Genomic DNA, 27765 nt, shown 5'->3' on the forward strand with positions numbered 1-27765 from the left:
GAACTTTCTCTGATAATTACTCCTAAAAAAGACATCTGTGTAACATGTATCTGACAATATCTGATAGATACTGTAAAGCAATGACAATGGATTGCATCAAAGGCTTAAGATCATGTAAACTGGAATTAAATAAGCCAAGTGTGGTGAGGTGTGCCTGTAGTCCCAAGCTACTCAGGAGGCTGAGGCTGGGGAATCACCTCATCCTAGGAGTTCAAGGCTGCAGTGCACTATGATTGTGCCTGTGAGTTGCCACTGTACTCTAGTTAGCCTGGGCAACAAAGAGAAATGTCAAGAAAGGAAAGGAAAATGGGAAGGAAAGAGAAAAGAGAAGAAAGAAAAGAAGGGAAGGGGAGGGGAGGGAAGGAGAGTGGAGGGGAGGAAGGAAGGAAAAGTGTCAGTGAAAGACCTTAAGACTATATTATATACTGGGCTAACAAAAACTAAATCACCAAAAAATATATTTCTACCTAAACATTCCATTATCAAGTTCAGTTCACTTATCCTTTGAAATAAAATCATTTTACATACTCTAAAAAAGAAAGGAGGTAAACAAATAACTCTAGATTTCCCCAGACATTAACAAAAACGCTGCTCTGGAAAATGTGACTTAATTAGTATCTTCAGTGAAGATTTGGCAAGCAAATGGAATTCAATAGAAAGTAGAATTTAAAAGACAAGTTGTGAATACAAAGTTGTATTGCACAAATACTTTGGGGCAAGGGCATCCTGCAATGGCAATACATGCTTTGGATGGATAGAAAACATTATAAACTGATTCACTAGGCAGGCAATAAAATAGAAATACTGATACTTTTATAAGTTACTCCCCTTTCACTCAGCAATGAGTCTTTATTACTCAAATGCCTGGGATGTCCCTAATGAAAGATAGAGGCTTTTTCCAAAATTCTAGTTATAATCATTAACCATGCCTCTGGTCCCAATGATGATACTCTACACTAAGGTATGAAAGAGGTCTAGTTTTATTATTTGTAATGGGGCTATAGCTGTTGACCTGAATACAAAACCACAACATAATAAAATGTGCAAAAATACACTCCAAAAAACCTATAAAAAGTAATAGGCAGGGGCTCATGCCTATAATCATCCCAGCACTTTGGGAGGCCGAAGCGGGCGGATCAACTGAGGGCAGGAGTTCAAGACCAGCCTGGCCAACATGGTGAAATCTTGCCTCTACTAAAAATACAAAAATTAGCAGGTGCGGTGGTGAGCACCTGTAATCCCAGCTACTAGTGAGGCTGAGACAAGAGAAGCCCTTGAACCCAGAAGGCGGAGGCTGCAGTGAGCTGAGATTGTGCCACTGCACTCCAGCCTGAGTGACAGAGTGAGGCTCTGTCTCAAAAAAGAAAAAATGTCCTGTCACTTTCCAGAACTATTAAACACTTATCAGTTGAAGACAAAATTTTTTAAAAAGTCAAAAATTTAAGACCAAATTAAAGTCTCTCATTTCAAGCCACAACTATCTCTCATTAATACTAAGAGTAATAAACAAAACAGTCTTAGAAATTCTACTCTGCTAGCCCAAAGAACAGAAAAGTCTTCAACAAACTATCGTCAATTGTTTAGTTCAACACAATTCATCTTCCAGTTCTAGAATCCACTCCTCTCAAAATTCCTATAAAAGACCACAGCGTATAAAATGGATGGCCTCCATGACAATACTTTCAAAATATTAGGGGTTAAATACCAAGTATCATTAGCTTTCCTTATGTTAAATCTGTGATGGTAAGTTTTAGTTTTAAAATTTATTTTATTTGTATTCTTGAGACAGGGTCTTGCTCTGTCACTCAGGCCAGAGTACAGTGGCACCATCATGGCTCACTGCAACCTTACTCCTGGGCTCAAGCAACCCTCCACGTAACTGGAACTACAGGCACATGCCACCATGCCTGGCTAATTTTTAAAATTTTTGTAAAGACAGAATCTTGTATTGTTGCCTAGGCTGGTCTCAAACTCTTGGTGTCAAGCGATTCTCCTGCCTCAGTCTCTCAAAGTGCTGGGATTACAGGCATGAGCCATCACACCTAGCCTTGATGGTGTTTTAATTCACAGATCTAGTTCAAGCTTCTCTCTTGAGAATGATCCTCTATCTCCTAAGTTTAACATCTCTAAACCAAAAGACTTTTTTCCAATACGAGAGCTATACATTTCTTTAAGGATGCTATAATTTTCTAAGTTTAACTCCAGCTCTCCAACATGTGCACTAAACTAACCCTCACCCTGATTATCTTAAGTCAATTGAGAGTTAACCCTTCTTGTCCACAGTCACAAAAATCACTTCAAAATGTAAGTAATCCCTTCAGATGGACCATGAATAGAGACTTCAATGCTGGACCAAGTTGTATGTTGGGCTTCCACTGGTGACCACATAAATCACAAAAGCTTCTGACCCCTTCCAGTAACTAGGACCTCTCCTTCACTAACATACACCTGCAGCTTCTCACATCTCACCAATTTCATTTTGGCCTCATGCTTCTGCTAATAATCTACCAATACTAATCCTAATTTTTTCCTCCTATGACTAAAGAAATAAAGGCTGGACACATGCTACTGCACATGCCCATTCTCCCCTCCCTGGCACCTTAAGCCCTTTCACTGGCTAATATTGTGGGCCTCTATTAAATGGAGAGAAAATAAAGATGTCAAATGTGAACTACAGAAACAAACTCTGTGAGTTTAAATACTGTACAAGTCACTTAACTTCTTTAAGCCTTTCAACCTCATGTGTAAAATGGGCATAATAATAGTACTATATCTACCTTATAGAGTTATTATATTATTAGAAGAACAAATGAGTTAACATATGTAAATAAAATAGAACAATGTCTCACACAGAATAGACAATATACCACTAGTCTGTAGCTGCAAGAGGACAGGACATTTAATTCTGTTCACCAAGCTTCAAGAACTGTGCCAAGAATATGGCAGATAGTCTAGCCATTTTGCTAAATGAATGAGTCCACAACTGATATAAGATCTTCCTCCCACTCCTCCACATCCCTCACTCATACTATAGGTTCTTTAGAATCACTCACTACCTAAGTCTTTCAGACACAGCATAGGAAACTTGAATTTGTACCTCTACCAAAATTTTGGTAGAAACCATGAGCCCTGAAAATCTCTCTGAAATAAATAGTAGAAATTGAAAACTCTAAATCCTTTAAAGTCAAGAATCTATCATATAGTGCAAAATGTGACTTAATTTTTCTAAACCAATTTTGCCAAGCCCCTGCTGTTCAAATATTTTTAGTAGTTCCCACATATACAGCATAGACAAAAATTCAATATTCTTAACCTGGTTCTAAAAGTCCTCCTCAATAGATTCTATTTTCCTTCCTCAAACTTTGTCTTTGGTTTTGTCTATAAGAAACTTCTGTTCCTTAGAAAGTTTCTACCACCACGCCTCTGCTCAAAATATCGCCATACCTGTAACTTCCTACTACCACTTCCTTCACTTAAAAACAACCCAAAAACACCTTTCCATTCCTAAGGCAAAGCTTCATTTTGCACACACCCTCCCGCACCCCCTCTTATTTCCTCTAGACAAGCCCAGAGAAATCAGGAACCACATCTTATACATGATAGTATCCAGTGCAGTATAGAACACAAAATGCTGAGAAAATTTTCATTAAAATGGTTTACTCATTTAAATATTTATTGAGCCTATTCACAGCATAAAGTTCTATCATGTTTCAGACATAAAAGCTCAATAAATTTACTACTCATTTTATAACATAATACTCTATTAAAAACAACTTAGCTAACCGGAAGTAGCAGTTATGGGGACAATCTATTTTCCACAATTAAATGAATTTTTAAAGAACTTCTTTGAAAACACCATATCCAGGCCGGGCACACTGGCTCACGCCTATAATCCCAGCACTTTGGGAGGCCAACGTGGGTGGATCACCTGAGGTCAGGAGTTCGAGACCAGCCTGGCCAACATGATAAAAGCCCGTCTCTACTAAAAATATAAAAAATTAGACGGGCGTGGAATGAGATGCCTAGAATCCCAGCTACCTCGGGAGGTTGAGGCAGGAGAATCGCTTGAACCCAGCAGGCGGAGGTTGCAGTGAGCCGTCATTGTGCCACTGCACTCCAACCTGGACAACAAGAATGAAACTCCGTCTCAAAAAAAAACCACCACATCTGAAGACAACTCATAGTTTCATATAACTCAAAAGGGCGTGTGTGTGTGTGTGTGTGTGTGTGAGAGAGAGACAGAGACAGAGAGAAATAGAAAGATGGGAGGGGAGGGGAGAGAGAGAGAGAGAAAGGTGATAGAGAGGAGGTCAACTGAGAAATATTTTTTTCTACTATGGTTGGGCACAGTGGCTTACGCCTGTAATCCCAGAACTTTGGGAGGCTGAGGCGGGCAGATCACTTGAGCTCAAGAGTTCAAGACCAGCCTGGCCGACTTGGTGAAACCCCATGCCTACTAAAAATACAAAAATTAGCCGGACATGGTGGCACACACCTGTAGTCCCAGCTATGCGGGAGGCTGAGGCACCAGAATCAACTGAACCCCAAGAGGCGGAGGTTGCAGTGAGCTGAGATGGTGCCACTGCCCTACAGCTCTGGGCAACAAAGCAAGACTGGCTCCAAAAAAAAAAAAAGAAATGAAAAGAAAAGGATTTTTTTTTCCCTATTATTTGGAACCTACTGCTTCAATTATCTTCATACTACAGGCAAGGTACTAGTTAACAGAAAGAGTAAATAGGTAGAATTTGGAAACAATTTGAAAGACTATACACTGCTTATTTGATATTGAGTAAACTTTTACTGACCACTTTCTTGATTTCTGCTAATAAAACAGCTCTACAGATTCTCACCTTTTGCTTTTAATAGAACTACTAAAATTCCTGAACTTTCCCATATAACTGTAAATCTTCAATAATTAATAAAAAGGAATCTTTTTAGAAACACAAAGGAAATTAACCTCTCTGCTCTTGCAGCAGAGAAAAACATTATTGGTTTCATAAAAATAGTTCAAAGGATTGATTTGATAAAGTGTTAAATTGAGAACACGGGCCAGAAGCAGTGGCTTATGCCTGTAATCCCAGCATTTCAGGAGGCTGAGATGGGAGAACTGCTTGAGCTCAGGAGTTCAAGACCAGCCTGGGCAACACAGTGAGATCCTGTCACTATTAAAAAAAAAAAAAATACTTTAAATAATTTTTTTAAAGAGAACATCCACTTGAATCTTACGTCCTGTGCACAACCTGTAAATATTCATTTTGTCTGCAATTTGTTAAAAAGAATCTGTCCATGAAAGCGTTGTTTGAACAAAAGGGTTTCATCCTTAAGACTGTGGACTAAAACATATTGCCATTTTCTATATAATCTTCAAAGAGAAACCTGTAATTCTGGGTCACTGTCTTACTTGATAATTTGTTACCCTGTAACAATGTTGCAATACCATTTATGTTTCTTATTTAGAAGTCCTTCAGTACCCTGACTGTTCTAGTCTCTCCTCAAGTAGCCTTTCTAGCTGTCAGACCTTTCCTGAGAGAGAGCAAGCAATATATTATGTACTATTCTAGGTAATGACTAGATAATGGGCAACAAGAGCGAAACTGCCGCAAAAAAAAAAAAAATACTGGAAATGCCAAACACCAGAAAGAGACCTCTTCCATCATACTTATTCATAACAGAATATGAGGAAAAAATTTCAAATGGAAGGATCTACATTTAACTAACATGACTTGAAGAAATCATAATAGCTAGGCAAGGTATTATGGCTAGTTAAGGATAAAACAACATAAATGTGCAACATTAAGAAAAGCAAAAATCTGAGTTAAAATGGTTTCATTTGGCAATTTCATATCTGAAACTCACTATACCTTATATAAAATAGCATTATCGATCATCTCAAATTTACAGTATAACTAATATGAAAAGAAGACTTTGCTTACCCGTTTTATTGTCAAAAAATTTGATGTGTCTATCTTCATGAGCAGTTATTGTAACAGGAAGTGTGGGATGACTTACTACTCTGTTGATATGATTATTAGATTGTAAACCTGAAAAATAAAGGAAGACAATACGTTAAAATTCAAACCTTTAATAAGAAGTTGGATAATGGCCTTTTTAATCATGTTAAAATATAAAAATCATTAAAAACTAAACCTTTTGCATAAAACAAAAAATCTGACAACGAAATAAGGACTCCAGAGAGATTTTTAAAAAAATAAACATTTATGTTATTATGTCCTATAATATAGACTGTACTAGGCTCAAATTTAGAAAAAATGAGAAGTGTTTTTAATGCAGCCCTTTATTATAGGTAGTTTAGAATTTTTAAAAGATCCACAATTATTACTTCTAATAAACAGTCCATATAAGAATTATAAGCATTTAAAGAAGGAAACATTCATAATTACTAGTTAGATGTTTGTAAGGAACAACCCCCATCCTACCTACAAAAAAAACAAAAAAACAGAAAACTGGAATTAATGCTCTTTAAAGATGAGACTTTTTTCTTTTCCAGTAAGCTCTTACTAACTTTTTATTAAAGATGAGGGAGAACAGAGAAATATCAAAACGAATAAATGGGCGAAAAATCCTCAATATTAATAGACTTTAGATCATTCATTCTGCATGCATACCATGACTCATATATTACACCTAAACACAGAAAAAAATATGTATATATAGCTATCTATGTAGGGTAATTTTAAAAAAAGGTTTGAGGAGATACTGGGAAAGAGAAGATAATTTTGGTTTAAGACCTGACCATGGCACCATGTAAATATTTTACGTAATTACAAAGCAATTTTTTTTTAAGAGACAAGGTCTCACTCTGTCGCCTAGGCTGGAGTGCAATGGTGCAATCATAGCTCACTGTAACCTTGAACTCCCGAGCTCAAGTGCTTCTGCTTCAGTCTCCAAAGCTAGGACGTCAGGCACACATCACCATGCCCACCTAATTTTTTAAGCTTTTGGTAGAGATGGGGCCTTACTATGTTACCCATGCTGGTCTCTACTCCTAGCCTCAAGCTATCTTCCTGCCTTGGCCTCCCAAAGTGGTGGGATTACAGGCATGAGCCAATGCGCGCCCAACCAACAGTTGTTTTTCTAAAAGAAATTAATGAAAATCAAAAGTAAAATTAAACAAATGAACTTAAGTATATCCAACTGGTGGTATAACTACAAAGGAAGGAACTATTCCAAGTGACTTTAAAGCACAGAAATCAGATTGTATATTACTAGTGGAATATACGCTAATTACAAAGTTTTATTATCAATATTCAATCTTTTCATGGCAATGGTATTATTACTGAGACAATTCTGTGTATACTGTGGGTGGGGTAAATAAAATAAGAAACAATTTTGTTGAGAACCAAAATAAATCTGAATTTGAAGAGGAAGTATTTTACTGTTTAAAAAATGCTTATTTCTTAGCTCTGTACATTGAGAAAGTCTAACACAATGAACAACCCAGGAGCCATGAAGACCACGAGGATCAACTCAGCAGCCTAGCACCCCAACTGTAGTCTCTAAATGCCATTTCCCACTAAAAGAAACCACAACTCCTGAAATAAATAGCTGATTTCAGATCTAGGGCACAAAATGAACAAGATGAACCTAGCACAACTTGTCGTATGTCATATCAGGAAGCTATCAACAACTACCAAGGTCATGGCAAAAGGACTCAGGAGCCAACCTCAGCCCCGCTGAGTAAGCCCCACTGGCCAAAATGAAAGGATCTGAACAGCAATAAATAAAGATAATACCTGTAATGGATTGAAACACATCAAATACATTATATCCATGAGAGAGTACGATGATACCAAAAACACCACCCAAGACAAACTGGTCACCTTTAGAGGGTGCTAGCAAACCAACTCATTATTTTGAAAACTGGTAAATAAAGGGGAAAACCAAAACCCAATAATTTATCTTGCCTTTCCTTAATACACACTAACTCCAAGGTAACCAGATTATTGATAAGGAGATGTTCTTTTTTATAGGAATAATCTAGCTAATAAATGGAGAGGGAATGATAAAATTAGAAAATCATTTTTCAATAGAAAATTAATGAACCCAAGCAATAATCCGACTTAAAACATCACAAAAAGGCTGGGCGCGGTGGCTCAAGCCTGTAATCCCAGCACTTTGGGAGATCGAGACCATCCTGGATAACACGGTGAAACCCCGTCTCTACTAAGAAATACAAAAAACTAGCCGGGCGAGGTGGCGGGCGCCTGTAGTCCCAGCTACTCGGGAGGCTGAGGCAGGAGAATGGCGTGAACCCGGGAGGCGGAGCTTGCAGTGAGCTGAGATCCGGCCACTGCACTCCAGCCTGGGCTACAGAGCGAGACTCCGTCTCAAAAAAAAAAAAAAGAAAAAAAAAAATCACAAAAATATAAACAACCAGAAAATACTTACCTCTGATAAAAGCTTACAAATTACTTGTGAAGTAAAGTCGCCAAAAACATGTAAAAATTTTTAAAAGAAAAAAACAGTGAACCTGAATTTGAGTAAGTCTTTAGATCTATAATCAGTTCACAGGAGAATTGTGAATAGAAATAGAGAAGCACGTTAAATAATACAGGTATGCAACTTGCAAAATTCAGACTGTAGGAAACTTCACAAGACAAAGTAGCCAATTTCTTCAATTAAAAAAACAGGAACATAAAAGAGATGAAGGGGAATCTATGGATGAAGAGAGACCTGAGAGACCTATCAACCAATTGCAATACATAAATCTTATGCGATCCTTATCTATATAAACTGTAAAACACATACCACATACCACATGTGCAATACTGGGCATTTATAGACAGGTATTAAAACTGAATGATGAGTACATTAGGTTCATTATCTTATTTTCCCTACTTTCACCTTTATATTGCTCTAGTCATTCCTCTTTTCCCATACGTCCGCTCAAACTTTTAAGCAAAATTTGAAGAAATAGCAGAAATAATATGAATAAGTATAACTGTAACATTATGAAACTATTTTGCCATCCTAAATTCAAATAGTAAAAACATTAAAATTAGCTAAAAGATCATCCTCTGTGTAATAACCCTTTTTAAGGTTTCAAAGAAACTCCATGAAAACTTACCAGAATCTACCTGTGATGAAAGTATCACCAATGACTGTGATGTTTCTAAATCATAAATTACGGCACTACCAGTGTTGAAAGAGGTTACCATATGAGCTGGATCACAGCCTATAAAGTCAACTGATGTAGGTATTCCATGCTCTGAAATGAGCCCAAAGACAGACAATGTAAACAAAGTAAAATTCTATGAAATCTCTACTTTTCTAATCAGAAAAAGGAATTCAAATAATCTTGAAATACTGTTAATAATGAAAAGGAATACAACTGCGTCAGGATGGTAAGATAAGAAATATCTTTTCCTCAATTATTTAAAAAATTTATAGCATTCTATTTAAAATTATAAGAAAAATATAACTACAGAGCTCATAAAGAGTAAATACATGTAAAAGTTATTTCTTCTATTACACATTTTCTTCTAAGGGATTAAATAAAATCCTAGTCTTTTGGCCAACTTGCCAATAATACTTCTTACTGTAAAATGACAAATTAGCATTCTCATATAACTGTTTTGGCAGACTGGTTCACCTGTCAGAGATCTGTAGGCCTTATAAAGGAGATAATACAAGTCAAATTTTTGGACTCATGAAAATGGCCTGGACTCTGGAATCAGCTGATGCAGTACTTCACCCTAAAATGGCCTGAGCAGCAATTTCTCTCTTTAACATACTAAATTAAACTAGCCAGATCAATGCACAGTTAGACGAAATATGGAGCCAAGCTATTAACTATCTAGATGAAGCCAGAAACAAATATCTAAATGAATTCTTACCTCTAAAGCTTGGATAAATGAAAATTAGTACCACTAAGGTGTCCTAAGAGACACAAAATTATACATTTACTACTCACCTAAAATGTTTTAAAATAATATGTATTTTTACATACAAATAAAAGGTCTAATTAAAAAAATTAAAAGCGGGGCACGGTGGCTCACGCCTGTAATCCCAGCACTCTGGGAGGCTGAGGCGGGCAGATCACAAGGTCAGGAGATAGAGACCATCCTGGCTAACATGGTGAAACCCCGTCTCTACCAAAAATACAAAAAAAATTAGCCAGGCATGGGGGCAGGCGACTGTGGTCCCAGCTACTCGGGAGGCTGAGGCAGGAGAATGGCGTGAACCTGGGAGGCGGAGCTTGCAGTGAGCTGAGATCGTGCCACTGCACTCTAGCCTGGGCGACAGGGCGAGACTCCATCTCAAAAAAAAAAAAAAAAAAAGAAAAAAAAATTAAAAATGACTTGGAAAATAAGATCAGTAAATGTCTTCAAAAGGTAAACTGGTTAAAGCCTTTTTAAATAGAAAATATTTAAAATCATGAAAATAACCTAATTTGTACTTTTCCAGTTAGGGGTTCAGTGATTATGGCTGGACTACTCAACTAGTGTGCTCAGGGTCATGGAACACATGGTTTATAGGTATGCTTGAGACTGTGATCCCTTCAGTCTTCGTGGGTAGTCATCTGGAACAGATGGTGTGCCTCCTGTTGTCCCTATGAGTATCCTCATTTGTCTATTCCACTATTACATACAAGTAGTTTTACATTTTTAAAAAATTGAACACAAAAAAGGTAAAAAAGACTGCATTACGGGATATAGTTGCAAAGCACTTCAAAAAAAAATGAGTAAAAAGATTATCCTAACTTTTACAAAATTATTTCAATATATCTCTTTGGAGCAGTAAAGAAATAAATCAATTACTTTGTCCTTTATATATTCCAAATTTTTTAAAAAACGAACTTTTCTCACAGATGCAAAATTTACTTACTTTTATCTCCATTGTAAGTGCAAATACATGGCAATTTTTCTTGTGGATTCCATAACCTAACAGTGCCATCTGCTGAACAAGACAGTAATTGATTTTTTATGCCACTATAAGCAAGACCCCAAACTGCATCTGTATGACCAACTAAAGTGCCAGCTAGAACATTTGGCTCTGGAGAAAAAACAAACAAAAAATCAGGTAAAAGAAGTTTAAAACAAACTTTGATTCATAAAGAAAACTTACTATATAACTGAGTATAAAGAACACAACATAAATTTAGGCCACAAGAAGATAAACCAAAGTGTACATAGTGGCTATATCTAAGAGTAGAATTATGGCCTATTTTTATCCCCTCCTCCCATCAACATTTTTCTGTATTTTCACAATTTTCTATAAAGGAACATGTGCTTTTTTAAAAAAACAGCTTTTTTGAGATACAGATATAATTTACATGCCATACAACTCACTCATTTAAAGTGTATAATTTAATGATTTTTGGTATGTTCACAGAGTCATAGAACCATCATGACAATCAATTTTAGGACACTTTCATCATTCATTAGTCACTTCCCCCAATTCCTCCTCCCCACCTTTCCACAAGTCTAGGCAACAACTAATGCTCTGTCTCTACAGATGTGTCCTATTATGAACAATTTCTATAAATGGAATCATACAATATGTGGTCTTTTGTGACTGGGTTCTTTCACTGAGTATGTTTTCTTCTTTTCTTTTTGAAATAGGGTCTTGCTCTGTCACCCAGGCTGGAGTACAGCAGCACGGTCACAGTTCACTGCAACCTTGACCTCCTGGTCATTGAACATGTTTTCAAGGTTTATCCACGTTGCAGCATGTATCAGTACTTCATTTATTTTTAGTGCCAAATAATACTCTGCTGTATGGATATACCATATTTTATTTATCTGTTCCTTAACTGACAGACATTTGACAGCTGATAACAATGAACATAATCTGTCTGATAATCCTGTTTTTCTAGTAAACTCCTCCCACTTTGCATGAATGCTTCTTATCATCACAATTCTCACAGCTCCCAACCTCTCTTCCACATGACTATGCCTCATACTTCACTGAGAAAATACAGCATTCAAATAATGCTGTATGTTTCTTATCCCCCATCTTCTTGCTGCCTAACATATAAATGATTAGTGTCTAAAGGTATCTTCTCCTAGCTTCCAGATACAAGCTAGGAATCTGTCCTCCATCCTATCAAGGGCTAGTACCAGATGTCACTAACTTGCTGTAATGTTTACTGCTTCTCTACTACACAAATTCTCCTCCTTGGAATCATTACCACAGTGAAAAAAAACTTGTTCCAGAATCTTGTCAACAAAAAATCTTCATTAATCCTACCCTACCACCCCTTCTACCCAGCAGTAGAAATATGCTTTTCACTTCCTGTTTACTCTTCAAATCACTCCAGTTTGGTTTCTGATACCATTACCACACCAAAACAATCTTTGCTAATGATGATCCCTATACTATCAAATTTAATACTTTGATGATACAAAACATTTTGTTGTTGTTCCCATTATATTGCTTTTCATCCATATAGTCTGACATGAAAGATTATCCAGAGGTCCCTTCATCCTTCAGTCTTAGCTCCAGCATCCAAACTCTACCTGGCCAAGATGTGGGTGACCTGCTGGTCACTTATAAAAGGGAAACTTTATATCATATTATTAGAACTCTCAGTAACATTTGAAAGTACAGACTGCTTCTTTCTTCTCAAAATGGGTTTCTTCTTTAGTGTGCTTCCATGATTTCACACACTCTCCTGCACTTCCTTCTGTCTTTTGGGTCATACCTCCTCAGTTTGTTGGCTCTCTTGCTCTAGCCACCCTCCCAGTGTCAGAGTTACGAGGACTTCAGTCCCAGGTTGCCTTCTCTTCTTATATTAAACAATACCCTCTCCCTGCATTGCCCATTCTTATAGCTTAATGTATCATCTGTATAGAGAAGACTGTCCATGTTTTTAACTTCAATCGAGATCTCTTTGGGCTCCTTAGTTGTGTATTACCTACTTGATACTGTCATCCTTTAACATGCCTAAAATCTGAACTCACCATCTTAAATCTCCTTACACCAGTTCTGCCTCTGTTTCAATAAATGCTCCCATCACCTGCTCAGTTACTCACATCAAACACTCAGGACTGGTAATGAAAATGTTCTGAAATTAGTGATGATGGCTGTACAACTTTGTGAACATAGTAAAAACTACTGAACTGTAGACTTTATTTTTAATTTTTTTTTAGAGATGGGGTCTTGTGGCTGTGCATAGTGGCTCATGCCCATCATCCCAACACTTTGGGAGGCTGAGGCAGGCGGATCACTTGAGCTCAGGAGTTTTAAGACCACCCCGGGCAACACGGCCACCATTTCTACAAAAAATACAAAAATTAGTGGAGTGTGGTAGCTCACACCTGTGGTCCCAGCTCCTCAGGAGGATGGCTTGGGCCTGGGAGGCGGAGGTTGCAGTAAGCCAAGATCAAGCCACTGCCCTCCAGCCTAGGAGACAGAGTGAGACCCTGTTTCCAAAAAAAAAAAAAAAGAGCGAGAGATAGGGTTTCACTCTCTTGCCCAGGCTGGAGTACACCGGAACCATCACAGCTCACTCCAGCCCTGACTTCCCACACTCAAGTGACCCTTCCCACACTCAAGTGACCCTCCCAAGTGTCTGGGACTATAGGCACGTGTCACCACATCTGGCTAATCTTTAAATTTTTGGTAGACATGAGGTCTCACTGTGTTGCCCAGGCTGGTCTTGAACTCCTGACCTCAAGTGATCCTCCCACCTCGGTCTCCCAAAGTGGTAGGATTACAGGAGTGGGCCATTGTGTCCAGTCTGAACTGTATACTTTAAAAGGGTGAATTTTGTGATATGTTAAATTACATCTCAATAAAGCAGTTAAACACATACAATCAAATTAAGCATCACTCACCCATCACTTTATCTACTCAACATAATTTATCAATAAATCCTGTCTATTCTACCATACTCCCTCAGTTTATCTTAAAACCACTTCTAACTGCTCTGCTACCACCACTCTAATCTTGGCAATGTCGTCTGTCACCTAGTTTACTAGACTACTATATGACAGCAGCCTCCTAACTGGTATTTCTCTTTCCACTCTTCTCACCCCCAATTTACTCTTCTCACAACAGACACAGTCACCTTTTTAAAACCTTACATTTATCAGATAACTTTCTGGCTTAAAACTCTTTACTGAAAGTTTCCTTTTATCCTTCAGATTTTGGCTTGAATCTCACTATTTTAGAAAGACCTTTCTTGACTAACTCTTCTAGAGAAGGTTCTGCCTGTTACTCCCTCTCACAGTACTCTATCTTCTTATCATTTATCACAATTTGTAACCACAGATCCCATCCCTCTGCTTATTTATGTCTCTACTTTCCATTAAACAATCTTATTTCTTGACATAGTGCTTACCACAATGCCTAGCTAATGTAGGCACAAAGTGGTGTTAAATAAAAAGAAAAAAGAGTTCATAAACATTTTGTTTTAATATAATTATTGATAATGCCCTTACAAATATATTTGAACACAGGTACAGGTAGGTGTTTCTGTAGAACAGATTTCTAAAAGCTCCATTTGTAAGTCAAAGGAGGTTTCTTTTCTTTTTCTTTCCATTTTGAAATTAAAAATGTTTTTGTATGTAAGAGCTAAGAATAACAAAAAAATTTTTTGGCTCCAAAAAGTTTTAATGATTTACACCCTTGCTGTTGGTTCCACTGTCTTTTGCTAATATTTTTAAAATATATGAACTATTTCTTAAGTTCAAAATTTTGTTACTTAGATTATATTTTGTTTCCTTCTTCTTTTTGTTCCTACTACCTAAATTAACACTTTAATTAATATACTTTTTTTAACAACAGAGAAAGTATCAATTCATAGGCTTAAATACCCATGGCATGACATTTTCTAATTTTTCTCTTTAATAAAGCAATTTATTAGCAAATGGAAGAACAAAATGAGGTGACTAACATAGGTTTAAACAACCTTGTAATCCTATTTGAGGTATTTACTTTTGTCAGCTCCATTCAGTTAAAAAAAAATACATTTTGATCCTTTTACTTACCATACGTATCATATGGATCCACAGTGGGACTCGGCATATTCCACCACTGGATGGTAGCATCAATACCACCGCTGAAACACTGTTCTCCATTAGAACTAATAGCTAATGACAGAACAGGGCCACTATTGTAGGAAGAGAGAAAAAAAAAAATTACTGATAAATTCCAAGAAGAAACTCAAGTCTCCATTCCCCCAACCTCTGAATTTATGTAATATCGAAAAACTGTTTTAACAGAACATGTACATATGAATGGTACTTTTTTTTTTTTTTTTTGGAGACAGGGTCTCACTCTGTCGCCAGCCCAGACTGGAGAGCAGTGGTGACCTTGGCTCACTAAAACCTCCGCCTCTCAGGTTCAAGCGATTCTCCTACCTCAGCCTCCTGAGTAGCTGAGACTACAGGCGCATGCCACCACGCCCAGCTAATTTTTGTATTTTGTGGTAGAGACGGGGTTTCACCATGTTGGCCAGGCTGGTCTCGAACTCCTGACCTCAAGTGATCTGCCCACTTCAGCCTCCCAAAGTCCTGGGATTACAGGCGTGAACTACTGCATCTAGCCTGAATGGTACTATTATATTCATATTTTCACCAATACAATTATTAAATAGCTATTATTCAAGTAATACATCTTTTCTAATATAAAACATTGAGAAAATTACAAGGTTTGAGGACTGATAAATAATATTTAATAATAAGTATGATTGTTAATTAAATACCAATTCAGTAAAACTTACATGTGGGCCCTAAATGTGTAGATAGGCTCTACATCTAAAGAGGCACTCCTAAAAGAGGGGGAAAAAGGGTAGGGGAAGAGAAGGCAATTAAATAACTATAAATCACTGGTTGATATTAAACAGTCATTAGATCAAATGTGTGCATTAAAGATATGCAACAATAATGAGGAATAATTACTTATATTAGCAAAATTAGAAGAAATACACCAGGCTAACATTAAAATACTTGCTTTTTGGCAGGAACTGTTTTTTGCAGGTTCCAGAGTTTCAGGGTATGGTCCTCAGAAGCAGTAACCAGCACAGGTTCTACAGGATGAAAAGCTAATGCCCGTACTCCATCAAAATGGCTACGTAGTGTATACTTGGGATTCCATGTCTTTCGAAAGGCATCTTTATTAGCAGGCAACTAAAAGGAAAGAGCACAATATTTAGTGGTGAAAGTAGTAAACTGGAAGGCATGTGGAGTGTTTATTCGTTTCTTTTTGGTGTGTTTAACACATATATTTAAAACTGTTTGGCTAAAATGTCCAGTGGAAATTTAATGTACCTTTAAAACTTTCTAAAAAAACTTTATCATTTAATAATAACTCAGAATAATTTCATTTGCCTTACAAATAGCCTAGATCAAATGCAGAGTTCTTTAGTCTGTTTATACCTATCAAGCTAAACCCAAAGCTCCTATTAAATGTCAGATGAGAACAAAATCATCATTGCTACCATTGCTGCAATACTTTACATGAAAAATAATTACATATTACAAATATCCAACGGTACAGTATTAACAGTAAAGTCATTTAGGAAATGTATAACGTGAAATTTTTAAAGGCAGCAAGTTAAGGTACTTTCTGAAAGTCTGAACTAAAGACCCTTTAAGAATATTTTCATCCCATTTTCATAATTCTTGGTATTGACAGAGGTTTATCTTTTTACCTTCACATTTCTCCATCTGTAAAGACAGGCTGTGAAACCACTTCTAAAGCAGTCAAAAGTTTACTGGAATTTAGTTGCTTATGTATTTAAAAAAAATATTAATGAGAATAATCCAGCCCACCAAAGGCTGTCTCTAAAAAGCATGCTAACGTTAACTATAAAATGTAGAAAAAGAAATTCACTATAAAAAGAAAAAAAATTGCTGAAAAACTGCAATTAACATAAAGATCTAACAGGTATAGTTAACTCTCAATTGAAATATTAATATCTAGAAAAATTAAATCCAAGACAAGTTTCACCTCTAACACTGGACTCCCTATCCCTTCCATCCACTCCCCATCCCTCTAATGGAGTTAAGTATTCAGGAAATGATGCAAGCTAACTTTAAAATGTTTAGAAACTTTAAAATATTTCCTTAAGAAAATAAAAGTTCAAAAATAAAACATGCTTTTTAAGAAGTATTCTGAAGGCAAATAAGTGATTCAGGTTATTTTTTTTCTTGTTAACACCAAAATATGGCTTAATTTGAGATAATTGAGAGTTGACTACTCAAGATGTATTTATTGACCAATATATTAATCATCTCAAACTTCTAGTTAATCCACCAAAATACCTAAAACAAAATTTAAATACCACAAAGAAAGTAGTTATAAAAGAAAAACTACATGTCACTTCAAATCAACACATTGACACAAACTTATCTCTTCCATGCACCTTGACATTAATTCTGTTTTATAAGTGATTCCAAAAAATAAGGAGCCTTCTATTAAATCATTAAAAAATTAAAAATAAAACTGCACTTACATCATAACTATAGTCTGCATCATTTGTTACCGTCAAGTCTGCAAGGTCTCCAAGGCCCAGTACACTTAACAAAACATCATCAGAACCCATAATAAATGACTTGCCTCCTCCAGATGGAAACGTTATTGGTTCAGCTATAAAGAACAAAACCGCTTCTTAAATGCTGAAAAATCATACAGTACAAGACAATATTGTGGGGAAAATTTAAGCACTTAACAGTTACAATATTCAGTAATATAATTAATTTTTATTTTCCCACTTCTACTCAAAAAATCCTGTTACTAAGCAGTGTTAAACAAATGTGTTGGAACTGTGGTGTAGTAACTGTCCACAAATAAAATGTGCACTAGATATATTATTCTGGGGTGGAAGTTGGGGCACAAAAGCTTTGTCTAAATCTCTTATCACTTCAGTACAATTATAACTATAGTTTACATGTTAAATAAGAAATAGGACAAATTTTGATTAAACAATGGAGTTAAGTATCAGATTTTTGCTATTCATGGGGGGAAATCTCTACCATGGACCTCAAGGACCTCAAAGTAGTCATACAGTATTTTTTAAATGTTAATAGGTTGTTGCTAAGTCCTTTTGCTTTCTAAAGAAGTACTAGGCATTCTAGTCCCTGATAAAAACTAGTACAAACACTGAAATGTAAATGGTTTACAGTCAGCTATATACTGTATCAGTTCACTAGAATGAAGCTTTAATTGTTCAGATTCCTTCAGTAACAGCAATGGTCTAGGAAAAAGTTCTTCCACCAACAACGTCAGTTTCCTTTCTATAAAGAGGTTAATCCATGTGGACTTCAGAACATCTTCCAGCTTTATTTAATTAATTAATTAATTTATTTATTTACAGAGTCTTGCTCTGTCACCCAGGCTGGAGTACAGTGGTGCGATCTTGGCTCACTGCAACCTCCACCTGCTGAGTTCAAGCAATTCTCCTGTCTTAGCCTCCAAGTAGCTGGGATTACAGGTGCCAGCCATCACGCCCAGCTAATTTTTTTGTTTTTAGGAGAGATAGGCTTTCACCTTGTTGGCCAGAATGGTCTTGAACTCTTGACTTCAAGTGATCCACCCACCTCGGTCTCCCAAAGTGCTGGGATTACAGGCGTGAGCCACCGCGTCCAGCCTGTCTTCCGGCTTTAAAGCTTTGACTATGATTTTTATTTTAATGTCCCATTCTAGTTACCATGACATTCTAAAATGAAGCAACTAATCTTGACCACAGAGTTTTAATTTCTGATCAGATGTGCCATTTCAATTTCAAACTAAACTCAGGTTGAGCTTCACTTAGATTTCTTGACTATATCATGTGCATTATTACAGCTTTTCATGTTAATATTAGCAGTTCGAATTATTTAAAATGTGTTTTCCTTTCTATACATACTATTAACCAATTAAACTCTGCCATAATTGAATAACTATTATCTAAATATTTTGTTGTAACAGTCATAGTTTAAGCAACAACCTTCAATATAATTTCAAATGCTTTGAAAGCAAAAACTTAACATTAAGGTAACAAGGGAGAAATACTCAAATCATTATAATATAAAACTCAATATATTAAAACACACTTAAAATTCATGAGCAAATTTAAAAGGGAAACATTATACAAAAAAAATTAAGCTGTTTGTCAATTTTTTAAAAATTCCCATGAAAAATGATATAAATATGCTACAGGAAACACAAGAGCTGTAATGAAACTTGACAGTCATCACTAATACTACTGGAAATAATTCTGAGAAGATATAATTCATATATGTATAGTATGGCAAAATAAAATTCATCTTTATTTAAAACATCTTGTTATTTTATTATTTTATCTATCAAAGTAAGCTATATAATCTGACTCAAATAGGGTTCTAAAATGCAGCTCTGATTCAGTTACTTGATCTAAAATGAATCTGAAAGCACCTGAAAGAAAATATATACATAGAGATCCTAACTAGTATTTAGTTAATCTTTCAATTATGACACTTATGAATCTGAATAATCTGTAGCATTGATCTTTTCCTACAAATTATTAGCATGCAGTTATTGGCAATACCAGAAGCAGCTATCAACTATAAAATCAATAATTTAAACTTATGTTTAAGGATAAGTACATAAAAGTCATTAGATAACATTTACTCAAAGCATTTTTCTCTAGACAAAGAAATATTTTTACTTTAAGCTCATAATTTGTTTCTAAAATGCCACAGTTCTTCCCACTCACAATTATACAAACATTCACTGACACAAAGCCCAATAAAATAACTTTAACGTAACAAATCATTTTGCAGGACTATCTCTGATCAGCCACTGACCAATTTAGGAGCATGTGAAGGTTAGTGTCTGGATGTTAGTTTTACTCGCGTTTTGGATTAATTGTACTTAACAAAAAATTAGTATTATACTCATTTCTAATTAATCATATGACCACATTTCTATCCTTTTCTCTATATACACACATATATTTCATGACATATTTATGTAGATATTGCAAACTATTCTGCTTACTCAGTATTTATTTACATATATATGTGTAAAACTTCTTTTACACTATTATCTCTGCTTTCCATATTACCCATCACTGTGGCATATGGTAATCCCAGCAGCTACTCATTTGTTTACCCTTATTTCCCTGCAGATGGAATTAATTTCTATCCTAAAAATTCATTTTATTAATGGTAATATAATTACCCATAGTATAAAAATGTCATTAGTAATTCAAAGAAAAATATAATTATTTTAACCAGCCTAAAAAATTAGTTTTGGTATCTTTTTTTTTTTTTTTTCTAATAGAGACAGGGTTTTGCTATGTTGCCCAGGCTGGTCTTGAATTCCTGGGCTCAAGTGATCCTCCTGCCTTGGGCTCCCAAAGTGCTGGAATTACAGGCATGAGCTACTATGCCTGGCCTAGTTTTTAATTTAATGATGGAAATTATAAGACATTTTATTAGGAGGCCTAAGAAGGATTTCATCAAGTAATATAACAATACTAGTATAATGGGTCTATAAAATACAAGGTTTTTTTCAGATTTTTATAACTAATCTTCCTTTTGATGGACACTTATCATGAAGGAAACCTGTAGCTCACATACTGAACTCTTTTTCCCAAGAACTTAGTCCAGGTTACAGATTCCATTTATACCAGCGGCAATGTGATATGTCTCAAGTCTTTAGTAACAACAGTCTAGAAGATTGTAATGTTGAAGTACCACTCCTAGAAAACAGACACTGTTCTTTACAAAATGAGGTAGGACATGGACTTCAAAAGTAAAGAAGTAAGTTGGACAGTGCCACTGAAAATAAAGAGATTATGTACTCCAAAGCTGCCTTCTTAGCTTGAAGTCAAACTCACATCTCTTTAAATAACAAATTCTAGTAAGATCGACACTTCAAAAACTGTAATGAAGTTCACATTTATCAAATCTCTCCCCTCGCCCTCCTCCCAGCATCAAGAAACAGATCACTGACCTATATTCTTTCTTTAAAACACACACATAACACATAAACAAACACACATAGAGAGCTCTAAGCTGGTTTTTGTGTAGAGTGTGCCTTGATTGGCTTTTACCATAAGTCATTGGTTTGAAACATTTAAAAGGGTTCACACTGCTAACATGGGTTTGCCTTAAACTGCAAAACTTGCAGTTTAAATGTACATTAATTACAAAAATTTTAGCAAGTTGTGCTATGCATATTTGGCAAAACAGACCAAAAATGAAGCAAAATCATCACTAAATGCATTAAAAAAAAAATGGAGTTGCTATGTGTAGTTTAGAAAATACTTCTAAAGTAAAACAGGAATACATCTCAATAATGGAAATGAGATCTGAAAAAATTAACAGACACTATTTTATTTTTCATTCTAAAGTAAAACAGGAATATATCTCAATAGTGGAAATGAGATCTGAAAAAATTAACAGACACTATTTTATTTTTCATTCATTTTGCTTTGAATGACTGTTATTTTAGTGATTTTTTTAAGGTGAGTGAAGTAAATGGTAAATTATGAGAGGGAAAAAAATGCAAAATTATTTAACTGTAAGGAAACTGTGCCACTAGGGAAATCTTAAAAGGGAACAAGATGCATTTAAAATTTTTTGACTGGGACATCAAACAAATCCTCTTTACACAGCAAAGGCAATAACATCAATGAAATTTAATATATATGCCAAATTACTGTATCTCGTATGTCACAATAATCTTTGGTTAAAAACTCAGATTCAATACTTATAAACATCTAGACTTAGAGTTATAAATGATTCAAGTATACCTATATATCTTTGGCCAAAATCAATTTTGGAAAAAACGTTTAAGTAGTACTTTCATTTCCTACACATTTCTAGTTTAGGCAAATTTTATAAAATTCATTACTAGGTAGCATATACTTGCTACCAAGTTAAAGAATAATGATATTGCCTTATTCTCAAAGGATTAATTGAGGCAACAGTTACACATATTTTTTAAAGTAATACATATTTAAAGTAACAGGTTGGGCACTGTGGCTAACACCTGTAATCCTAGCACTTTGGGAGCCAAGGTAGGCGGATCACTTGAGGTCAGGAGTTTGAGACCAGCCTGGCCAACATGGTAATATTCTGTCTCTACTAAAAATACAAAAAACTGGCCAGGCATGGTGGCATGCACCTGTAGTCCCAGCTACTTGGGAGGCTGAGGCAGGAGACTCGCTTGACCCCAGGAGGCGAAAGTTGCAGTGAGCTGCACTCCAGCCTGGGCAACAGAGTGAGACTCAGTCTCATGGAAAAAAAAAAAGAAAGAAAGAAAAAAAAAAAAGGTTCCAAGCACAATGCCTGGCACCACAGTTGTCTTCTAGTAAGTGGTAATTATTATTAGCTGCTAAATTTAAGCAATAAGACAAAATGAGCAGCTTTTTCCATATGTATTATTTTAAGTTTGTTTTTGTAAGTTACTATTTTCCCATTACTGGATCTGTAGTTAAAATTAAAGACTCTGAATTCACCTATGATGGAAACAACTCCTCCTCACATTAAAAATGAAAACAAAATATGAAGAAATAGAAGCCAGAAATGTCAAAATCCCTAAATTAATTACATCAAGAGCTTGCCCAACACCTTCTCTAAAGATCATATAAAATGATCATCAACATTTTAAACAGTAGCCTAGTTGCAATATTAAGATGTGATTTGGATTTAAGGTCTTCTGAAATGTAAATAAACATGGTAGCTAAATTCTGTACCTTCCTCTGCTCTTGCACCTTCATGATCAGTCATTCTAGTAGAGGCTGACCTAGACTGATTAATGATTCCTGAAGGGATGTGGGGCAGCTCATCATCTCCCAGATCAGCTATCATGTCGTAGAGTTTTGTCCTGTTGGCCCCTGTAAATTAATGTCAGCAGTAGAGGTTCATTTAATGGCTACCGCTTGACTTGCCAGCAGCGTCTAAAACCAGTTCATTAACAAAACAGACTATTAAGAAGTCTCAGTTATTAAAATATCAGAAAATTAAAGATGTCTTCCATTTTCTATACCATCCCCCAAAACACATTGAGTTTAAATATTTATTATTTCTGTGGAGAGAGAGAGATATATATAAAGATACATATATGTATTACATATATCTCTCTCTCTAAAGATATATATATATCTCCATAGAATACTTTAGAGACAGTTCTTTAAAGTTCTGTAAACTCACAGACAAAGAAGGTATCATTAAAACAAAGGAAAATTTTGGTGTTTAAGGTTAACATTTACCAGTATAAAGAATAAAATAAGGGCTTTTCAACATAATTCACTGTTTAAAAAAGTTAACAAAGGAATAAGTACAAATAATTTTTATGAGGGTGCAACAAACGATTAACTTTACCTGGTGTTTCCATGGATATTTTCCTGCCATGTTAGTACAAATTTGTCATTAACAAATCATCCCCAATTTCTTCCAAAATGTTTTTCTCATTTTTCCCAAATCTGAAAAACCTGATTTATCCATGAGATAGATCTCTGAGTTTCTCATGATATGAAAGTCAGCACTGTCATAAGCCACAAATGTAAGGGAAGAATTTTGGCTGTTGCCTGGATAATTCAGGCCAAAACATATAAAACTCAAAAGCTTCTGTAGTATTGTAGAATATTCTTTAACTCTGAACTTTAGAAATAGCAGAATTATTTTGAACCATATATTTTGAAAGAAAACAAGTTTTAAGAATGTCAGAAAAAAATACTTTGAAAAGACAATGCTTTATAATCTACATAAGTTTAAAAAAATAAAATAGGTAAGTCCAAGGTCAAACATTATAACCTTATATTTACTAACGTCATCATTAATGGATGTGAAGTTCACTGTGGCTATTTGAGTGTAAGTAACTCTAAGAACTATTACCCATCTATGTATCTTTAACAAAATACCAGACAATTAGATGGTAAAATTTAGTGGAAATAGGTGGACTTTTAAAATTTATTGGTCCTATTTTACAGTAATTCCTAATTTCTTAGAAATGCTTAAACAACTCTACTTCTGGATTAGGTAATATGTTATGTAGTCTGAATTTCCTAACTAATAATAATGAAGAAACTCAGTGTTACCTGAGGATTTTCCCCCACAGAGAAATGACTGTAAACAAATTCTCCAATAAACAAAAAACTGTCTACTAGATATCCAACCACCAGTTAAATTCAATGTAAAAGAACATAAACATTATTCTTTCTCAAAAATAGCTCCCATTTGTATCTTTCCCACTTGTATGACTACCACCATCCTTTGTTTAATTTCGCTTCTTAAAAATCTGCAACCATATCTTAATTCTTCTTCAACTTGTAAAATTATAAAAGGGTGGGGGCTTTTTTTAAAAAAGAATCTTCCTTTAAAGTATTCTCCAAGTTTATCTCTCTATTGACTTTAATCAAGGCTTTCAACCTTATGAATTACTATAACAGACTCCTAATCGGTTCTTCTATCTCTGAGCTCCATTTACCTTCAATCACATTAATATACTACAACTAATTTTCCAAAATTATTACATTTATTATATCTCCCCTCACTGAGAAACCACAAGTAGCACTTCAACACTCTGGATCAAAGTTAACTAAAATCATGTACTTAACCTTTCATCATGTGCTTTATGATCTGATCCTATTTTTTCTACCCCATCTTATCTTTTAATGATCCACAATACAAACTCCCTCCATTTTCCAGTCAAAGCAGTTTCCATATGTAGTTTCAGTGTTCACTGAGTTTACTTATGCCATATTTTGTCATATTTGTCCTCACCCATTCTCAGAAAGGTGAGAATGCTTTCTACACACACACACACACACACACACACACACTTTCTAATCTTCTAACATGCACCTCAGCCTATCTAAATTCTACCCATTCCTCCACACCAGTTTCATCTCTTCTGTAAAGCTTTTGTTGATCTTTCAATGTTCTCTTATTTGTGTGTAACATAAAATGACTTTATTAAATACTACCTTGTAAATAATTTCATTATATGATAGTTAATGTGAAACATAATAAAGCCTTGACAAAGTTTTGTTACAGATTATGTAAAGTCAAAATCTTCCTGTACACATGAACTGGAAGTTACAGAAGGGAAAGAAATTAGGAGCTATTATGGAAGCTACTGTTCAAACTGAGGATCCCAAATTATATAATATTATTTACATACTATAGCCAGATAGTTTCAGTGTGACACGGTGCCAAGTTGAGGAAATGATGAAACTTCCCTGCTCTAATCCTAGTTTCTCAAACGCTGCCAAAAGATGACAGCAGATTTCACAATTTAGTCTTTACTCTATTGTGTAGAGCATCTTTCAACTGCAAATTTAATGTCTTCATTTTCTTTCTAAATCTATCCAATATTCTAAATATAATAAACGCAACAAAACAATTTCAAATAAAAAATGTGATGTCTTATCAGCAATGAGAAAACTGTAGGGGTATAACAGGATACTAGACAATATTAATATCAATATTTAAAGGCATATTTGAAGGCCCATTAAGCACTAATTAAACAAAAACTGAAATTTATAGAAGTACAAATACTTTTTCTAATTCTTACAGCAAGAAAAACTTTTATTTTTTAATTTTTATTATTATTTTTGAAACAAGGTCTTGCCCTGTCACCCAGGCTAGAATGCAGTGACACAAACACGGCTCTCTACAGCCTTTATCTCCTTGGCTCTTGACCTCCCGGACTCAAGTGATCCTTCCACCTCAGCCTGCCCAGTAGCTGGGACCACAGGCACGTACCACCAAGCTTGGCTAATTTAAAAAATTTTTTTTATAGAGACAGGGTCTTACCATGTTGTCGAGGCTGGTCTTGAACTCTTAGACTCAGGCAATCCTCCTACCTCGGTCTCCAGAGTAGCTGGGACCACAGTCATGTACTACCACACTCAGCTAATTTTCGTATTTTTTATTTTTGTAGAGATGGTCTCACCATGCTGCCTAGCCTGGTATTGGCTGCTGGGGTAAAGCAATCCTCTCTCCTAAGCATCCCAAAGTGCTAGGATTGCAGGCATGAGCCATGGTGCCCAGCTAGAAAAACTTTTCTACTACTGTGAAAACAACCCACCTATTTCTTAACAAATAGAAAGTCCTATATAAATGCATAATCCTCTAAACGGACTGACACAATGAAAAATATACTAATTATGCCACGTGTAAGCCAAACTATAGACTACTGTTACGTTTTCAAATTCCACTCTAACATGTACACGCTCATGCCATGAAATTTATCTTCCTATGCTATCACTGTAAGTAAAATAGTACTTTTGAATAAATCTAACATTTTCCCTTTCTCAAATAAGCCCTCCCTTTGTTGATCAACTTTTATATTCTGAAGCAAAACTGTTAGGAGACAAACAATCTGGAAAAGATAAGCTTATTTAGTTAAGTAATGTTTGCTAGATCTGTTCTATTTTCTATAATTAAAGCTTTCACACAACTGTTGTCTTAAATAAATACGAGATCACAATAATAAGAAAAAATAACTTCAGCTGCAAAGTGACTCTTCAGTTTTAAAAAGTGCACTGATTAAAGAGTATCAATCTGATACATTCTGATCCTAGGCAAAACACCTAAGTTATTTTCTTGAAAGAAAAAAATCCCGAGTTAAAGGACATGAATAGTTTGTTTTTAAAGAGTGAAATCGGCCCGGCGCGGTGGCTCAAGCCTGTAATCCCAGCACTTTGGGAGGCCGAGATGGGCGGATCACGAGGTCAGGAGATCGAGATCATTCTGGCTAACACGGTGAAACCCCGTCTCTACTAAAAAATACAAAAAAACTAGCCGGGCGAGGTGTCGGGCGCCTGTAGTCCCAGCTACTCGGGAGGCTGAGGCAGGAGAATGGCGTGAACCCAGGAGGCGGAGCTTGCAGTGAGCCGAGATCCGGCCAGTGCACTCCAGCCTGGGCGACAGAGCGAGACTCCGTCTCAAAAAAAAAAAAAAAAGAATGAGATTAAAGTCAGAAACATAAAACCACATGCCTAGTTGAAAATAACATCTCTTTTCTATGAAACAATTTTGTTTTTGTCTTTGAGGGAGGAGAGAGAATATAACTATTCTGTGAGCTCTTCGAATTAGTACTATGTGCTAAACGGAAGTAGCTTACTCATCACAGATAATTTGTAGTGTGAGCAAAGGTGTTTTTAAAAGCCTACTTAAGAGTAATTTCTTCTTAAATGTATTCAAATGCCTAATTTTGGATATCTGGCTTCAAGTCACACTTTAAAAAACTGGATTTCCTGTTGACAACATGTTTTCTTGGATCTGGAATAGCAAACGACAAATATTAATAAAAAACTTTAAAAATAAAAATTAGAAAATGACTCGGGGGAGCTCACTTATGATTTTTAAGAAATGCTGAAAAAGTTACAAGACTTCCTCCTTTTCAAATGTATTGATAATCAGGCCAGAAGGTGCATAGCAATTCTGCAATGCTAGTAAAGGAAAGAAGGGAAATGGCAAAAAAAATCATATTCTATACATAGAAGAGACAGAAAAGTTAGGATAAATGAGAATAATTAAGAAAATTAAGATAAATCCACTCACTAAGAACCAGGAATGCAAACACATATTCCCAAAATGTGAATTTTTTAAAATGGGGAAAGCCTATACATCTTTTCAAGAAAGGAAATGAAAAAATCTTTTATTGGTAAGTTTAAATTTTATAGGTATAATATAGCTTAAAAGTAACAACAGGCTATAAGAATAACGGCTCCTATCAAAGGAAAATACATTATTATAATCCACAGTTTAAATTGTCCATGTTGAAAAGGAATAACAAATACTAAAGAAAGTCTTAAAAGATTTTTAGCCGCTTCTAACTAAAGCCTCCGTATTTCAGATGCTTCGTTCACACTGT

The 27765-nt window shown here is 35.4% G+C and overlaps 1 protein-coding gene across 8 annotated transcripts in view; it reads right to left on the reverse strand.

Annotated features, from left to right (window-relative positions):
* The window catches only part of STRN3 (striatin 3), a 134006-nt gene that overhangs the window by 2394 nt on the left and 103847 nt on the right, over window positions 1-27765 (reverse strand). For 6 of the 8 annotated variants that reach the window (XM_015143490.3, XM_015143489.3, XM_077940818.1 and 3 more), the window contains 8 exons: window positions 22637-22777; window positions 17426-17559; window positions 15922-16097; window positions 15692-15739; window positions 14958-15079; window positions 10849-11016; window positions 9089-9229; window positions 5934-6041 (listed from right to left, as the gene is read on the reverse strand). In XM_015143490.3, coding sequence (XP_014998976.1) covers window positions 5934-6041; window positions 9089-9229; window positions 10849-11016; window positions 14958-15079; window positions 15692-15739; window positions 15922-16097; window positions 17426-17559; window positions 22637-22777 — 1038 coding nt within the window. The remainder of the gene's footprint in view (window positions 1-5933; window positions 6042-9088; window positions 9230-10848; window positions 11017-14957; window positions 15080-15691; window positions 15740-15921; window positions 16098-17425; window positions 17560-22636; window positions 22778-27765) is intronic. The other 2 variants (XM_015143492.3, XM_015143491.3) reach the window with 1 other exon arrangement.

The sequence above is a fragment of the Macaca mulatta genome, chromosome 7 (assembly GCF_049350105.2).
Source record: "Macaca mulatta isolate MMU2019108-1 chromosome 7, T2T-MMU8v2.0, whole genome shotgun sequence".
Classification (NCBI taxonomy): Eukaryota; Metazoa; Chordata; class Mammalia; order Primates; family Cercopithecidae; genus Macaca; species Macaca mulatta.